At 47.7% G+C, this 12,395-nt stretch overlaps 1 protein-coding gene across 1 annotated transcript; it reads left to right on the top strand.

The window, feature by feature from the left end:
- Positions 1–211: 211 nt before the first annotated feature.
- LOC114028426 (probable G-protein coupled receptor 83) lies at positions 212–12,037 on the top strand. Its single transcript, XM_027842657.1, has 4 exons — positions 212–655; positions 2,785–2,910; positions 8,717–8,850; positions 11,413–12,037. The coding sequence occupies exons 1-4, from the start codon at positions 212–214 to the stop codon at positions 12,035–12,037; spliced, it is 1,329 nt and encodes a 442-aa protein (XP_027698458.1).
- The last annotated feature ends 358 nt before the right edge of the window (positions 12,038–12,395 follow it).

Consider the following 12,395-nt stretch of genomic DNA (forward strand, 5'->3'; position numbering starts at 1 on the left):
TGGGGGGGGGGTCCAAGGGGAGAAGGGCGTGCCTCGACAGGCACGTGGGGTGTGGTTCCAGGGACCCAATCACCTTGATCCAAGGGCGAGGGCGCAGCCAGGGTGCCCAGAGGGCGCCCCCAGGGGTTCCGCCGACGCCTCCTCAGCTCCCCGAGCTTGGCCAGGAAGTCCTCAGCCCTCTCGTCCTTGAGGAAGGCGTCCCCTCGCCGCCATGGTGTCCGTCCCACTCGGTGGTACCCCGAGCAGTGTCGGGGAGTTATCTCAGCCCAGTGAGACCCCCCAGACCACTGGGGCTGCTGGGCTGCTGGACGGCGAGGAGGGCCAGAGCATCGGGACTGTCCGGCCCTCCTTGATCCCACTCCTGCCTCAGTTGTCCGACCACTCTGCCGACGCTGACTTGACGCTGGACCTGACCCTGGGCGGTCCGGGCTCCTTCATCAATACCAGCACCGAGCTTGAGATGAGCAGCTCCAGCTTTCGGGGGCTGTTCATCTTCGCCTACTTCTCCATCATGTTCGTCTCCCTCTTTGGAAACTCTCTGGTCTGCAGCGTGATTATGAAGCGTAAGCGGGTCCACTCGGCCACCGGGCTCTTCATCGTCAACCTAGCCGTGGCCAACATCCTGATTACATTGCTGAACACACCTTTCACTTTGGTAAGGGTGGAGTGGGATGGGCTGTGGTGGGGGATAGGAAGGGAACAACAGAAAGCTAGGCAAGTGGGATGATGGGTAGACCCCAGGACACATTTTTCTGTTTGCCTAACGGGCTATCCAAGGGAGGTTGCCGACTTTTCCCTCACAGAGTGCTTTGAGATCTGAATAGATCCCTCCCCCCAAGCTTATTTAGGCCAGGGATGGCTAGGAGGTGGGGCAGGAGCATGGGCAGCGACCAGTCTAAGAAATCAATCCATCACTCAATCAGTCACGAAATGCCCCCGACCCTGGTCTGCCTTGGATGCCCCAGCATTTCCTTCGGCTCCCTTAGCTTTCAACGTTTATCGAGAGCCGCTCGGGGTGGGGAGCCGGGCTCAAGCCTGTCCTGCTTCCACTTTCTGTCTGTGGGACTATGGCACTAACCTCTCTCCGGCTCAGTTTCCTCCTCTGTCAAATGACGACACAATTTTTCTCTGTCCTTTCGACCTCATCATTCTCCTCTCCACCTACTTCCTTCTTACTCTCCTCTCTCCTTCCTATTCCTCACTTTGCCTCTCTTCCCCGCCTTCCTCATGCTCCCCCATTGTCCTTGTTGTCACTCAGTTGTTTCAGTTGTGTCTGACTCTTTGTGAGCTCATTTGGGGTTTTCTTGGCAGAGATACTGGAGTGGTTTGCCATTTCCTTCCCCAGCTCATTTTACAGATGAGGAAACTGAGGCAAACAGGGTGAAGTGACTTGGCCAGGGTCACACAGCTCGTAAGTGTCTGAGGCCAGATTAGGCAAGTCTTCCTGACTCCAGGCCCAGCCCTTCATGCACTGCAGCACCACCTAGCCCATACCTACCCTTTCTTTTCTCCTCATCTTTCTCCCTCCCCTCTTCTCTCCTTGTTCCCTTCCTCTCTTCTCCCTTCTCTCTTTTCTTCTCCCCTCCCTTCCTTCTCTCATTCCTCCCCTTCTATTTCCTCTCCTCTTCCCCTCTTCCTCCTTACCCCTCCCCTCCTGTGATAAAACATTCTCCAATTTCTCTTCAGGCTCTGATTCAATATCAACCTTGCCTATCTCCAGACCTCCAAGGAGGCTTGTACCAAGCCCAGAACTTTAGTAGGGGAAAAGAAAACAGTCATGGGGTCATCCTGTTTGTAAAAGTCTGTTGGAAAGGGAATTCTAAGGTCCCTTTGGGTTTCTGCTCCTGCTCCTAGGGCTGTCTCCTAAAAAGGCTTTTACCTCCCACCTACATTGCTTTGCTCCCTCTTTACTTAGCAGGGAAAATACAAGCACACATTTGTGCAACCCTGGGCAAGTCACTTCACCTTACTGAGCCTCAGTTTCCTCATCCGTAAAGTGAGGAAACCTCATTGCAATCTTCACCACAGGTTGCTTAAAACATCCCTGAATCTTAAAGAACTGGAGATATGCTGACGTGTTATTCTTCGGGTCACCTCTTGCTTTGAGGGATCTTTCTAGGGTTTTCCTAGTCATTCTTCCTATGGTCCATTTTGGGAGGCACAGATCTGTAGGAGGGACTGAGGGAAGAGGCCAATTGCCTTCCAGTACCTGGTAACAAAGTGGATGTTCAGTAAGTGTGCTGGATTTACTGAGATTATCATAAGCTTTTGAACTAGAAGGGACCTTAGAGGGCTCATCCAGTCAGTCCCCTCATTTTACAGAAGAAACAAAGGCTCTCATTAAGAAGTGACTCACTCAGGGTCCCACAGGTAGGAAAGTATATAGTTGATGTTTGAAATTCTGTCCTCTTGATTCCCAAACCCATTGGGTAGAAATATTCTAAACTCCATCTAATCAGTTCTGGGCTTGGTACAAGCCTCCTTGGAGGTCTGGAGATGGACCAGGTTAATTTAAGGATTCATGAATACTTGCCCCTTAAAATTGATTTGCATAGATTCATGTACATTATGAATTAATCTGAATTTCCTTTAAGTCTAAAGGTGGAAAAAGATTGTGATGCCCTGGTTTTCTTTGTCCTTATCAAGTTCCCATTCCCAACACTCAGCCCCCACTTCTGTCTCTGTTGCCATTTTCATTGGCTCTTGGGACTCCAAGGGGTGGGGCTGGTCATTGTGCATTGAGAGCTCCTGGTGTTCACTTGGAGCCTCAACTCTTGCCCACAGGTCAGTTTCGTCAGCAGCACTTGGGTCTTTGGATATATGATATGTCACCTGAGTCGTTTTGTCCAATACTGCTCCGTCTACGTTTCTGTGCTGACCCTGGCAGCCCTCGCTCTGGACCGACACCGGGTACCACTGGAACCCACTAGGGGAAGGGCATGGGGGAGCTGAGCTGGGACAGAGACTCAGTACCTGTGCATGGGGCACAGAGGGGGTATCCAGATAGCCAGCTGGGGCCTCAGCAGGGACGGTGAGCCTTGATTGATGGCTCACAGTCGTCGGCCACTATTGAACCCCTGTTAAAGTCATTGGTCATTGTCACAGGCCTTAAAGGGAAGCCAAACAGCTGGGAGTCCAATCCCCCTCCACCCCCCCCGCCCCCTCCAAGTATCATCCTTAAGGGTGCTGCGTCAGCTTGGTAGGAAGTCTCCAGTGGAGTGCCCCAGGGATTTGTTGCCATGTAACATCTTTATCAATAACTTGGATAAAAACATAGAAGGTACAATCATCAACTGTGTAGGTGACACCAAGCTGAGAGGGAGACCTAATACACTGAATGGCAAAGTCAGGATCCAAAATGATACCCACAGGCAAGAGCATGGGCTGAATCTAAGAAGAGGAAATCAATGGAAAACCTTTCACTTGGAGTCAGAAAGTCAACCTCTCCTGTCTAGAATGAGAGCAGCTTGGTTACATGGGAGTTTTTCTGACAAGAGGTCTGGGAGTTTTAGCAGGCTGCATGCTCAAAGTGAGTCAGAAGAGTGAGGAAGTGGCCGAAAAGCCGGTGGGTTGTTGGGTTGCCTTAGGAGACACAGGACTTCCAAGAAATAACTCCTCTGTCCTTTATCAGACCTGTCTGGAGGTCGGTTCTGGGCAGTTTAAGGACATTGATCAACTGGGGGAGGCATATCCAGATGAATGAGGGGCTCCCATTTAGAGAGGAAGCAGCCATGTTCTGTTTGGTCCCAGAGGGCAGAACCAGGGGGAAGGTGGGGGGCGGGGCATGTAGAGGGACCAGTGGTAAGGATACTGTTAAGAAAGTGGGATGGTTTGCCTTGAGAGAAGGCAGGTTTCCCCTCCTTGGAGATCTCCTGGCAGAGGCTGGAGAACTATTCTTAGGCATGTTATCATGTATTAGTGTGTTATTTCATATATAGGTTCAACAAGATGCCTGCTGAAGTCCCTCCCAATCTCAAAATCTGGGATTCTATAGGAAATATTTGAACCAGCTGTTTCCAGATGAGAAGAGGGAAGAGGGATAGGACTGGGTAAAAGGAACGGAGGGAATTAAGAAGGGGGAGAGGATCAGAGGATAAAAAAGGGACACTTGGGAGGGACCTTAGAGGTCATCTAGTTCAATTTCTTTCATTTTACAGATGAAGAAACTGAGGCCCAGAGAAGTTAATGATGCCTATAGTAACACAGGTGGAATAGCAAAGTCAGGATTTGAACCCAGGTTTTCTGACTCCCAAGCCTGCACTCTCCCCACTGCACCATACAAACTCTCGAGGAGAGGGAGGAGGATCAGTTTCCCCCAGAAGTCAAATGATCTTTAAGTCTCTCCCCTCCCTCTGGCATTCTGTGCCCCACTATGCTCTAGGGACTTCCCTTCCCACCCACAGACAAGGACTATAAGAACCTAGTGCTTACCGATGGCAAGCAAGGTTCCCCTTGGGAGTAGCAGATAAAGGTTTCTGCAATTGACCCAGAACCGGTACCCGCAGCTGGTACCTCCATTGGGGGTGTCTTTTCCTTTTGCCAAGATGTAAGTATGCACCCATGTATAAATGCCAACAAAGTGGACCATCCCTAAGGGGTCCTGAGAAGCAGTGAGGGGTAAGAGGAAGAACAGTGCATTTGGGGGAGTTGGCCTTGAATAATAGCTAGCATTTATATAGTGCTGGAAGGTTTGCAAAGCGCCTTGCAGATATGATCCTCACAACAACCCTGGGAGACAGGTGCTGTTATTATCCCCATTTTGCAGGTGAGGAAACTGAGGAAGATTAAGGTGAAATTATGCCAGCTTCTCTATTACATTAGCAGTGTGACCTTGGACAAGTCACAGGACCCTTCCGGGTCTCAGTTTCTGCATCAGTCAAATGACTGGGTTAGATTTGGATAATCTTTATAGTACCTTTACGTCTAAATCCTAGGCCCCACTCTTTGTGTGGCTTTCCCGTGTTGATGGAGAAATCCATTGTAATAGTCGCCAGTTGGCCAATAATGAAGGGCTGTATGAGTGGGCAGAATTGGGCTTATCAAATAAATTAATTAATTTTAATGTATATAAATGAAGTGTAATATAAATTAATTAATTAATTTTAATTTCTCTATTCAAACTCAGAAGCCAGATTTCTCCCCATGCCTATTGATGGCCCTCCCCAGCTGGATCAGATGTCTCTAAGGTCCCTTTCGGCTCTAAAAGCCTTCAACCCCAGCTAGTATCTTTTTTCTGCCTCAAAGATGCTGCCACTGTGCTGTCAATAGATTATTTGCAGTTCTGATCAGCACTGACCCATCTGCACTCCTACCCAATCCCCCTTATGATCAAGGGATTGGTGGTTAGGGAGCAGTCGGTGACTAGGGAACAGAGAAGCAGACTGGCCCATGGGGACCTTGGGACCTTAGTGTCATCACCATCACCTGCCACCCAACTGAACAAACTGATGGCTCTGACCAGTGGTTCGCAAGGAGTCCAGATTCTCCCAGAATCTTCCCAACACTTGGGAAGTAACCTGGGCATGGGGAGACTCTGGCTTCTGAATTTGAATTGACAAATCAAAATTAGTGTATTTAATTAATTTCTTTGTATTCTAATTTATTCCTATAAATTAAAATGAATTAATTGGATTGATAAGCCCAATTCTGCCCCCTCATACAGCCATTCATTATCACCCACCTGGATGACTTTTTTTTTTAACAGAACTTGGGGCCTCTGCTCCCTTTCCAATCCATCCATCCCTCACATTTAGTCAGAACGATCATCCTTAGATCTCACTGTGTTATTCCCATGCTTAAAAAAGTCTCAATGACTTCCTGTTGTTTGACATTCAAAGCCTTCAGCCTTTCTCATTCAATCAACAAACACGTATTGAGTGCTTACTATGTGCTAGGCACTTTACTAGGTTCAAAGGGTATAAAGGCAAAATTCTATTGTCCCTGCCTTCAAGGAGTTTACATTCTTTGTGGCAGACATGTACATATATTAGCATTTGTGACACACAGACCAAGTAGACGGCCAGCAGCTGAGGGGTCCAGGAAGGGCCTCCTTCCAAAGGTGGTACCTGAGCAGAGGCCAGAAGGAAGCCAAGGACTACAAGAGGCCGAGGTAAGGCAAGAGGGCATTTCAGGCATGGGGCGAAAGGCACGGAGATGAAAGATGGTGTCTTGTGTTCCTGGGATGGCAAGTAGGCCAATATGGCTGCATAGTGAAATGGATGAAGGGGAGCAAGGTGGCAGTGGACTTAAAAGGGAGGAAGAGGCTAGTTTGGGAAGGGTTAAAGGTCAAAAAGAGGAGTTCACATTTGATCTTAGAGGTAATAGGGAGCCACAGCAAGTCATTGAGAAGGTTAGTGACATAGTCAGACTTATGATCTATGAAAATCACTGTGGCAGCTGTATTGAGGGTAGATTGGAAATGGCAGAACCTTGAGGCAGGGAGACTAATTGGGAGGCCACTGAAGTGGTCCAGGTGAGAGGGGATGAGGGTCTGAACTAAAGTGATGTATACAAGTGGAAAGAAGGGGAGATACATTTCTTGTATACATGTATATGTACACATGGGTATACATAATATATACACATATGTATATATAGGTATATACTATATACCTATATTATATACCTATATATAATAATGTATGTATGTGTATACATAACACACAGTGCATATATATGTATCTAGTATACACATGTGTGTATGTGTATATATAACACACAGTGCATATATATGTTATCTAGTATACACATGTGTGTATGTGTATACATAACACACAGTGCATGTATATGTATCTAGTATACACATGTGTTTATATGTATATATAATACAATGGAAGAGGGTGGGATCAAGGGTACATGTAGATGGGTTGGCCTTGGAGGTAAGAAGGACATGATGGGAAATCATATCAGGAGGGTGCAAGATAAGGAGAAGGGGACTTGATTTTCTTAGGAAAGTATGAGTCTAGGTTTTCAGTCAAGAGAGTAGAAGGAGGGGATGCTGTGCAAGGAATTAGGAGAGATAAAAAGATTTGTAACAACCACTGCTGTCAGTGAGTTAGAGAATCGATTAGCGAGGAGGAGAAGAATTAACTTCCTGAAATAAGAGGCCACTTGAGTTTTGATAATATAAATTGGTAGTGATCTCAGCACCGTGGTGAGGCATCCTCCCTCTGCTCTGCAGGGAGGAGCAGAGAAAGAGGCAGATGGTAGGAGGAATCTGGGCTTGGAGTTTGGTGAGGGGTGAATGGTGATAGGGAAAGGGGGCAAGGGGCCTGAGTGTAAGAAGGTAGCTTAAAGTTGGACTGACTCAATAAGGGGGGACATGGAGAAGGAAGGAGAGTGCAGCCAAAGCAGAGGCGATGGCCTAGGAAAAGACGGAGGCAAAGAGGAGGTCACGGTGAGGGGGGAGGATAGGTTAGGAGGAGGAAATCCTAGGGAGAGATAAAATGATGGGAGATTATGACCTGAGAGAGAAATTTCAGAACCCTGGAGATGGAACGCTCAAGGGTGATGACAGTGATCAAGAGTGTGACTTCTGTCATCCACATGTATGTAGATGTCCCCTAGGAGGGTGGCATGAGTTTGGGCTGTGAGAAAGACTATGAGGCAGGCCCTGAACTCCCTGAGAAAGGAGGGGGAATGTGCTGGGGCTTGGGAATTAATGGCCACTCGGATCTGGTTTGGTTATTTGGATAGTGAAGGAGAGGTTGTTGAGTGATGAGGGTAGAGGTTGAGTCTGGAAGTGGCCATGACTGAAACGAGGAGAGTTCAAATGCCCCCACTGGTACTGATGAGTCAGGGGGTGGTCTGATGGAAAGTATAGCCATTTCTAGAGAGGATGGCCAGGGTGAGAGTTAGCCAGAGGGAGTTAGGTCTCATTCAGAGCCAGGAGATAACAGGAGCAAGAAATCCAAGAAGTCTCAAATGAAGGGAAGCTTGTTTATGATAAAGCAGGAATCCCAGAAGGCAAAGGGGCAGGGATGGGCAGATTTGGAGCAGGAACTTGGAAGTAGGGTCAAGGTGCCTAGGGATTAGAAAGTGGGCAGCAAGGGTTGGGGAGAGGGCTTTGCTCTTCGCATTTGGTATCAAAGAGATTGGGAGAGTAAGATAGGGAGGAAGAAGCTTCTTTCCCATCTGTGAATGGGTCCAGGCAGAGTAACAGAGGAGCGGGAAGGCGCTCTTCACAAAGAAGGTGAAGGTCAGGGCTCTGTTCAGTCTCAAGGGCCTCTTCCTGCCTGAGCAACTCGTGACTCAATGGTCTATCCAGAGTAAGAGAATCCCCAAGCAGCAGCCTGAATTGGGAATTGGAGTGGGTTCTTGTGCTCAATGTGGCTGGGGCTACCACTCTGCCTGCTGGATTTCTCCTTAGGCTTTTGAGCCAGATTCAAATGTTGCCTCTTCCACGACGTTTCCTTTGCTTCCTCCCATGGGTACTAAGTCTTGGTTCACACAGCACTTTGCCCCTCTCTGGATGCCCTTATCAGCCTCTGTCATAGATCCTACTTAGCTGTGTTCATAACGTATCCCTGTCCCAGGCTGTAAGTTCCTACGGGGCTGAGACTGTTATCCAAACCGGGTCTCCCCAAGAGCCTTGTACGAAGGCTGCACAAAATGCGCATTCAATCAGTTTGTTGACTAAATAACTAGATGTCCCATTTCCAGCACCGGACTCTGCTTTGGTTCTTGATAAAGATATTCTTCCCCTGCCTCTTTCCAGGTAACCCTGCAGCCTCTGAAGCCACGAATGACTACCACGAAAGGCGGTATCTATGTCATCATCATCTGGATCCTGGCCAGCTGTTTCTCCTTGCCACATGCTATCTACCAGAGATTGCCTCAGTTTGATACTGTGTAAGTGGGCCAGGGGAGGCCTGGGGATTGTTCCTGGCTCTCCTAGGGAGCTTCTAGAACTTGGGAAGTCACCTGGAGGCCCCATTTTAGAGGCAGGGGTTAATATGAGTATTCCTCCAAACACGATCTCTTGTCTCCCTCCCCGTCTCTCTTCCCTTGACTCTCACGTCTCCCTCTAGGCTGGGCAGCTCAGGCTGTGGTAGGAAGGAGGAGGTGGGGGAGGGGACAGAACAAACAGTGTTGTGTTCATCTGTGCCAACGTGGGGAAACAAAGTCCCCAATTAGAGCACCAATTAGCCCATTCACGAATTATGCTTCCATCTACGCTTCTTCTCACAAAGGTCAAGGTTTTATGCTCTGATCTAGGCCATCAGTAAATGAAAACATATTTGCATTTTGTAATTCTGCATTTCATACCAGAATCAGCGAACATGTGTGTGTTGTTCCATCTCTGAGCAACACAAACAGCTTTTATGACACAGGCAGCCGAAATATAGTTTTGTCAGCTGAAATACATGCAGATGTACAATGTATGAATGTGCTAATTATTATTCTCTCTTCTGATTGAGGAGTACTCTTTACTTGGAATATATATACACAAAGCATTAGTTAATTTGCAACTCCTGAGTTGAATACAGAGAGAAGAGCGCTTGTTTTTTTGGAATCAAGGGACCTGGGTTTGAATCCCACTTCTGTCACTTGCTACTTTTGTGACCCTGGGCAAGGCCCTTAGTCTTTTTGGGCCTCAGTTTCTTCACCTGTAAAGTGGCAGGGTTGGTTTAGACGTGCCCTTCTAGCTCTAAATCTGTGCTCCTATGAAGAGTATGATGGTGCCTGCTAAAAGAGCTAACGTAGGAAGGAAGAAAATAAATGTTTATTAATGTGGAATGTAGCTATGTGCCAGGCACTGTGCTAAGCACTTTACAAATATGATCTCATCGGATCCTCACAACAACTTTGAGGGGTAGGGCCTATTGTTATTATCCTCATTTTACAGATGAGGAAACTGAGGCAAGCAGAAGTTAAGTGACTTGCCCAGGGTCACACAGCTATGAAGTGACTGAGGCCAGACTTGAACCCTTTTGCCTCTTGAGCTGTTAGTCTGGTGAAGCCTATGAACCCTTTCTCAGAATCATGTTTTTAAGTGCATAAAATAAGATGCATAGAATTACCAAGAAAAACCAATTATATTGAAATACAATGATCTAAAGAGGCAGCATAGATGGTGCAGTGAATAGAGTGTAGGGCCTAGAGTCAGGAAGACCTGAGTTCAAATTTTCCCTCTGACACTTTCTAGCTGTGTGACCGTGGGCAAGTCACTGTACCCTGTTTGTCTCAGTTTCCTCATCTGAAAAAATGAGCTGGAGAAGGAAACGGCAAACCCCTGCAGTATCTTTGCCAAGAAAACCCCAAATGGGGTCAGGGAGAGGCAGACATGACTGAACAACAACGAAAATTATCAAAGTATTAAAAAATATTCGCGGACCCCCAGCTTAGAATCCCTGATCTAGAAGAAAGGGACTGGGATGGGGAAGGTGTCAGACAGCATGCTATATAAGGACTGGTTACATGAAATGGGGATATGTGGTCTGGGGAAGAAAACACTTAGAAAAGACGTCAAGTATTTGAAAGGCCATCATGTGGAAGAGGAAATAGACCTGTTCTATTTCACTTCAAGGGTGGGGAACCTGTGGCCCTGAGGCCACATGTGGCCCTCTAGGTCCTCAAGTGCAGCCCTCTGACTGAATCCAAACTTCACAGAACCAGTCCCCTCTAGGTCCTCAAGTGCGGCCCTTTGACTGAATCCAAACTTCACAGAACCAATCCCCTCTAGGTCCTCAAGTGCAGCCCTCTGACTGAATCCAAACTTCACAGAACAAGTCCCCTCTAGGTCCTCAAGTATGGCCCTTTGATTGAATCCAAACGTCACAGAACAAATTCAGTCAAAGGGCCGCCCTGGAGGACCTAGATGGCCACATGTGGCCTTGAGGCCGCAAGTTCCCCACCCCTGCTTTAGACTATGGAGCTAAGAGCAAGAGGGGAAAGTTATAGACATGCAGGTTTAGACTTCTCCCCCCAACTTCCTAATAACACAAAAATTTCCAATGTTGTGAGGTAGTAAGTTCTTCATCACTGGAAATCTTCAAGCAGAGACTGAATGAGCCCTTGTTGGGAATGTTGTGGAGGAGATTCAGGTTGGATTCAGTGGCCTCTGACATTCTGGGATGCTTCCTCTTGTGATTCTACCATTTCACATAGCTAGGTAAGATTCTTGAGGGGGAGAGCCAAGTAGACATTACCTCTGTATGGTGCAGGGCCATATGATTCATAGCTGCAATGGTTCTTAGATATCATTTATTCAAACATTCATTTTACTAAGGCCAGACTAATTACCAAGCACTTCTTGTGATGTTCCGGGAATGAGCTAAGAGAAAAGGAAGCACCTGAGAAATTTGAGGTGGGATTCAAAGCAGGTCCTCTGCCTCCAAATCCAACCTGATCCCCATGTCTCTCATTGCTTTCACCCCTCTTTCTGTCGCTTGTCTCTATCTGGCACAACAGGAACAAAACCAACAGAATGATCTGCCTTCCCAGCTTCCCCCACTCTTCAGATGGCATCAGGAAGTACCTGGACTTGGTTACCTTCCTTTTCCTGTACATCCTGCCCCTGGTGGTGATTTCGGTCACCTACTCACTAATGGCCAAGAAGCTGTGGCTGCGGAATTCCATCCGAGATATGGCCTCAGAGCATTCCATCAACCACCAACAGAAAAAAAGGATGACCCTGAAGATGCTGGTCATGGTGGTAGTGGTCTTTGCCATCTGTTGGCTCCCCCTCCATTTCTATGAGGTGCTCCTGTCCAGCAAGGCCATCTACAGCCATGAGGCTGTCTACTTTGCTTTCCACTGGTTTGCCATGAGCAGCACTTGCTACAACCCCTTTATCTACTACTGGCTCAACAAAAGTTTCCGTGATGAGCTCAAGATGGCTCTGCGTTCTTGGTGGCAGAAGGTGCTGAACTGTGGCCATGGACAGCCCCCCATCTCATCCACCTTTCGACGTACCTGGAAGGAATCTTACCCTTTCTGGGATACCAGTTTGGGGATACGCAGGCCCAATGAGAATTCCCCCCAGTGCGACCAGATAGATCTATCTGGCATCCATCCCATCATAGAAATGACTTGAGCTGATGGGGCTCTGATGGCCAAGCTATCCAACCAGAATAGGCCAGAGATTGGGGCTAAAGTGGGTTAGCTGTACCCACGCCTGGCATGAAATGCATAGCTTAGGTCATTCTGGGGTGGGAGGGGCATGTTTGTGCTATTATTTCTGCCTCTCTCCCTCTTTCATGGTTCTTTCCTTTCCTTCTCTCTTCTTGTGGGTCATGGGAACGTTGTCAGGCCCATTAGGATAGGTTCTCTGCCCTTCACTCAAAGGGACAGTTCACCTTGTCTTCTGATGTCTTTTTCTCATAGTTGCCATTGTTTGCTTATCCAGGCCTCAGTTTACCCACCAGTGTCCTGGACCTTGTAGCCATAGTTTC

This window comes from Vombatus ursinus, unplaced genomic scaffold, assembly GCF_900497805.2.
Source record: "Vombatus ursinus unplaced genomic scaffold, bare-nosed wombat genome assembly UNPS02014882.1, whole genome shotgun sequence".
Lineage (NCBI taxonomy): Eukaryota > Metazoa > Chordata > Mammalia > Diprotodontia > Vombatidae > Vombatus > Vombatus ursinus.

Bases quoted from the DNA above. Each gene is read 5' to 3' on its own strand.
- LOC114028426 (XM_027842657.1), top strand. From the start codon at position 212: ATGGTGTCCGTCCCACTCGGTGGTACCCCGAGCAGTGTCGGGGAGTTA. The intron at 656-2,784 runs GTAAGGGTGGAG...TCTTGCCCACAG, and splicing joins TGAACACACCTTTCACTTTG to GTCAGTTTCGTCAGCAGCAC. The intron at 8,851-11,412 runs GTAAGTGGGCCA...CTGGCACAACAG, and splicing joins TTGCCTCAGTTTGATACTGT to GAACAAAACCAACAGAATGA.